This window comes from Myotis myotis, unplaced genomic scaffold (assembly GCF_014108235.1).
Source record: "Myotis myotis isolate mMyoMyo1 unplaced genomic scaffold, mMyoMyo1.p scaffold_m19_p_2, whole genome shotgun sequence".
NCBI classification, from domain to species: domain Eukaryota; kingdom Metazoa; phylum Chordata; class Mammalia; order Chiroptera; family Vespertilionidae; genus Myotis; species Myotis myotis.
Genome location: NW_023416324.1, coordinates 139,338,592 through 139,344,647, shown reverse-complemented (window position 1 = coordinate 139,344,647; position 6,056 = coordinate 139,338,592). Strand labels below are relative to the sequence as shown.

At 31.1% G+C, this 6,056-nt stretch overlaps 1 protein-coding gene across 1 annotated transcript; it reads left to right on the top strand.

Moving 5' to 3' along the window:
* The first annotated feature begins 4,921 nt into the window (after positions 1-4,921).
* Positions 4,922-5,854, top strand: LOC118677410 (olfactory receptor 5AC1-like). The gene has a single exon (XM_036352522.1). The coding sequence runs from the start codon at positions 4,934-4,936 to the stop codon at positions 5,852-5,854; it is 921 nt and encodes a 306-aa protein (XP_036208415.1). The 5' UTR covers positions 4,922-4,933.
* The last annotated feature ends 202 nt before the right edge of the window (positions 5,855-6,056 follow it).

Genomic DNA, 6,056 nt, shown 5'->3' with positions numbered 1-6,056 from the left:
AATCTTTGAGACGTCGGAAACAAAACTGTTTCAGACATAATAGTTGGAAAGTGGCAACATCAAGAGTAATAAGATAAAGGAAACAAATATGTCCTAAAAACTTCTCAGAAGCAGTTTGTCAAGGTGCCCTCACAGTGAACCCTACGGACACACATTGTGGTTCTAATTGTTACACTTGGGTGTGTCTGGATGATTGTTGATTAACTTACAATGCCCAGTAGAACAACATTGTCCTCATCCCACAGGGAATCTATTGGTAACTTTCATTGAGGGAATTCCAAGGTTCTTTTTACTTTTTAATGTATGAATAGGTTTGAAAGAATACATATAAATATGTATGTCCCTGAAGTTGAGGTTTCCAAGGAAAATCTTTGCACAAGGAAACACTGCTTCATTCTGCAACTTCCACTTTTCTTCATAGTAAGGTTTTAAGAGAAGATGCAGCCATGATGTGAGAGCAGTGGGAGCCTCATTAGTTTAGAAATTTATGAAGATGACTCTGCCCTAGTGTAGAGTACAATAGAGAACAATATACATTTTTTTTTTTTTTTTTTTTACTTAAAAAGTCAACCATTTTCAATATCCCAAAGACTTAGAAGAACTAAGTGAGGACATCAAGGTCTGTCTAATTTTAATTATTTGTAGCTTTTCAGTTTGCCTGTTTGATAATAAAACACCCAGGTAAGAAATAAAAATACTGACACCCTATGAGATTTTCTGTTTGTCTTCAGGATTGAAAATTCTTTATTTCTGTCATAAATACTAGATGTTTTATTGTTGATTTCTTTTTCATAGTAAATTTGGAGTAAAGAAGAATGACAAATGGAAAAATGATAATGATTCAGAAGTTTCAGAAATTATTTCAGACTTCAGAAAATTTTCTTTGTCAGGGTATGACAACTAAACTATGCTACTCAAAATTCCTTGGTTTATTCATGAAAAGATGAACTAAAGTCACCAATGATAATTTCTTAGGCTCTTTAAAATGTATGGTAAGATACGTGTGTGTGTGTATATATATGGTTTCATTATATATATATTATATATATTATAATATATATTCATTATATATATTATAATATATATATAATATATATATTAAGGATTATATATTATATATATAATATAATATATATATTAAGGAAAATATATATATAATATAATATATATATTAATATATATATAATATATATATTAAGGTATTTTCTCCAAATACCTAATGATCCTTGATCTAATTATGAAAATGAGAAATATAATTATGGTTTGAAGATGGCAACAAAGCTAGGTAGACTCACACAGGACAAAACCACCACTTTGAAAACTAAATGATTGACTTCAGCATCGACAAGGCCAATTTTCAGCAGAGACATATCAGTCAGTGTTCTAGTGTTGTGTTTCCAGAGCTCCTTGTGGGTATATATGGTACTTTAAAAGATACATTTTCAAAGCTATTTTTTCTTGTTCTATTCTCAGTGAACATGGGAAATAATTTAACAATTCTCCCTAATGTTGAACCATTAAGAAATATATTGCCTCTGGACCTATTTCAAAGTTAAACAGATCCAACTTTGGTGACTAGATATATTTTAAATGTATTTTAATCAATAACAAGTATGTGTATAAAATTGTGTTGCTGTTTTTTGTTCTTGAGAAACAACTAAATTTGCACACCAAATTAGAGGTGGATTTTCTCCTAAGTAATATAAGAGTGTCAGCATTCACCTCCAAATATCTCGGGATTTCTCCTTTTGAATTTACTTTTAGAAAAAATATTGTATGTCATAAAATAAAATAAAATAATTTAAACACCACATCAAACATTCCGTTTGAAATACTAATAAAAATTATGACATATTTACCAATATATCCCAAAAGAATGGTACATAAATATGAAAAAAATTATAAAAATTATTGTACTTGTATACCTAACTTTATTCATTTACAAAATGTTTTTGTCTTTTCAAAAAAGAAGACAAAAAGAAATCACTGAAAATATCCAAATACATATACTATAAAAAATTCTGAACTTAAAATATATTTTCACAAAAAAATTACTTATAATTAATTTCTATAGTTTCTTTCTTTTTTAAAAATATACTTTATTGATTTTTTATAGAGAGGAAGGGAGAGGGATAGAGAGTTAGAAACATCAATGAGAGAGAAACATCAATCAGCTGCCTCCTGCACACCCCCCTCTGGGGATGTGCCTGCAACCAAGGTACATGCCTTTGACTGGAATCGAACCTGGGACCCTTCAATCCGCAGGCTGATGCTCTATCCACCGAGCCAAACCAGTCAGGCATAATTTCTATGGTTTCATTAGAATTTTATTGCCACCTGCTAAATGGAATAATAGCATTATTATTCTTGCTTGTTTTTTTCTCTTTCTCACTATTAACAATCTTAAGACTATTCTTAAATATTTTCTTTAACATATAAAAATATATATAATTGTAAAAGCAGGATTATAACATATATTGTGCTTTTAACAAAAAAACTCTTTTTGGGGGGCTATTTATCTCTCTCCTCTTCTTCATTCTTTCCCTCACCTATACAGAGACAATAAATATTAACCTGGAATCTATCATTTTATACAACCTTTATGTTTATATGCAAGTATATGTGTGCATATATTCATAGATATACATAGAGTGAGAATTTTAAGACTGCATTTTCTGTTTGTTTAATGTAGTGATTTCATATACATTTCTCTGCATCTTACATTTCTTTTTTTTAATTTGTTTTTATTGATTTCAGAGAGAGGAAGGGAGAAGGGGAAAGAAATAGAAACATCCATGATGAGAGAGACTCATTGATTGGGTGCCTCCTGCAGGTCCCCTACTGGGGATCGAGCCTGCAACCCAGGCATGTGGCCTGACTGGGAATCCCACTATGACCTCCTGGTTCATAGGTCAAGACTCAACCACTGAGCCATATCAGCTGGGTATTATATTTCTTACTTTCCTAAAAATTGTGAAAATTACTTTGAAGCAACTGATAGAGCAAGACCTCATTTTGAAATGACTACCATAATATTGATGAGTTCAGCAGGATTTGTTGAACTGTTGCTTCATCCTGATTGGTTTTCATGTTATTTCCAGTCGTTTGCCACGTGAACACCACTGCAGTAGGCTTTTCTCCTATGAAGTGCTATGCCATTGCTATAGAATGGATTGTACATGTGGATCTCTGGGTTGAAGAGTGTTTTCATTTTTAAAAGATACTGCGAAATTGCTTTTAAAAGGCTTAATAGTTTACATTTTCACCAGTAAGTGTGAGAATGGACATTTCCAAATTCCCATAAGCAGTACATTTGTGAACTGAGGAATGAAAATTGCTGTTTTATTGTTATTTTATTTGCACATCCTGAACACCAGGGAAGATGAGTATCCTTTTCTTCATTTATTAAATGTGTTGACATATTGTTCTGTGACTTGCCCATTCAATACCATTTTCATTTTTCTACTGAATTCTTATCAATTTGTATGTAATAGGTACTAATATTTTAGCTATCATGTTTATTATACATATTTCTTCCAAAGTTTTATTCACCTTTTACCCTATTAGAGATTTGCTATATATTCCATTTTCTTGCAGTTAAAAAAATAAATTAAATATACCTATATCTTTCTTTATAATTAGAGTTCCTTATATTAATCAAATATTTTAATATATTTAGATTATGTTTATTCCATGAATTTTCTTAGAATGTTTTAATTGCTTGTTTATAAAATTTTGACTTTTAAGTCCTTGATCCAGCAGCTTTTTAAAAACAGGAATAAATAAGGAGCCATTCTTACTTTTTTCCCAGATAGATAAACATATATAACCACACTATTTATTGAATAAATCATAATTTTTCTCAACTGAAAAATCACCCATGTAATATATTAAATTCCATTATATACTGGAATCTGTTTTTGAAATCTTTATTTGGTTTTGCTATTATATGTTCCTATTTCCACACCATATTATACTCTCTTGAATAGCTTTGTGTTTTAACACTTACCATGGCACACTTGACTTCCTTATTGTTTCTATTTTCCTTATCTCCTGAAAATAATTTTATTTTACATGAATTTTATGCTCATGTTACTACATTAAAAATGATAAGGATTCTAACTGAAATTAATTTCAACTTTACTGATACACTTATAATTCTGTCTTCTTATCTAAGAACACATTTTGCTATTTCTCCAGAAATTGTATAAGGCCCTTTGGTTAGTTTTTGTAACTTTCTTCACATAGGTCTTTTTAAAAAAAAAAAAAATTTCAATGTATTTTAAAGTGTTATGGCTAATAAAATGGGTACATTTTCTTTTAGTTCTCTTTCTTGTTGGTTACTGTTTGCATAGAAAAATCTAGTGATTATTTACATATTCATCCTCCATCTGATAATTATTAAAATCATAATGTTTATTTAATTATAACAATATAACATCAATAAGAAATATAAATTTATTGTCCACAAGTTTTATATTTTATATCTTTGTTATTTTCATTTTATTTAATATCTTAGCTGTTTTACAGTTTCTAAGATAATACTGTATAATAATGATCAGAGTGAGCATTTTAACTTGAAGAGACACTGTATTATTTAGACTGTGTGCTATTAGTTTTGATAGCTAATCCTTGGCATATTTAAAAAACTTAATTTTATTTCTATTTTCAAAGATTTTTTTTAAATTAGAAGATGATTATTAAATTACAATCAATTTTACAAATTAAAGAATAGGCCAACTTCTCTTACATTTAAGAAACAATTTTCCAAATACTTATTGTTTGTAAATAACTTTTATTAAGGGTAAAGGTAAATGTTCTGATTAAAGGGGATACATAAACAAGGAAGATGCATTTTTTCAATTTTCATGGAGTTTTATATCTCTGTTCTTCGCTTATTCTTTTATTGCAGTGATTAGCTTGAGTGAATGTGATGGAGGTAAACAAAACCCAGGTGACTGAATTTCTTCTCACAGGACTTACAGATCTTCCAGAGCTGCAGGTCCCCCTGTTCCTGGTGTTCCTAGTCATCTATCTAACCACCATGGTGGGCAACCTTGGACTCATTTTTCTCATCTGGAAGGACCCCCATCTACATACCCCTATGTACTTACTCCTTGGCAGTCTGGCCTTTGCAGATGCCTGTTCTTCATCTTCGGTGACTCCTAAGATGCTAATTAATTTTTTATCTAAGAATCATATGATATCCTTGGTTGAGTGCCTCATCCAATTTTATATTTTTGCTTCCAGTGCAAACACAGAATGTTTTCTCCTGGTAGTGATGGCCTATGACCGCTATGTAGCCATATGTAACCCCTTGCTTTATCCAGTAGTGATGTCCAATATCTTCTGCATTCAATTATTAGGTGTTTCATATGCTGTTGGGTTTATTCATCCCATGATGCATGTTGGATTGTTATTTAGGTTAACTTTCTGCAAGTCTAATATAATACATTATTTCTACTGTGAAATTTTACAACTGTTTAAGGTTTCCTGTACTGACCCTGGAGTTAATATGCTCCTGATTTTTATATTTTCAGTGTTTATACAACTTTTCACTTTTATGACCATCATAGTCTCCTACACCCGTGTTCTGTTTGTCATCCTAAAAACGAAGTCTGAAAAGGGCAGAAGAAAAGCCTTTTCCACGTGCAGTGCCCACCTGCTCTCTGTTTCCTTGTTCTACGGCACTCTATTCTTCATGTATGTGTGCCCTGGGTCTGGCCGCATTCAGAATCAGGATAAAATGTATTCTTTATTTTACACAGTCATAATTCCCCTGCTAAATCCTTTTATTTACAGTCTGAGGAATAAAGACGTGAAAGGTGCCTTGAGGAGAATAATAAATAAGTGAACAGTTTTAAAGGCAAATTTCAAACTTGTTCTTTTCAAACTATGTACACTGCAAGGCATATGGAGTTATGCAAATCAGTCTGACTTGATCATTTTAACAGAGGGCTAGTGTCTATGGTAGATTATGAGTGCTGTGATGACGCAAGTCAGCTCCAGGGGATTTTTGTTTCACTGCAAGTGCTTTATTGAAAGCACTTGAAACT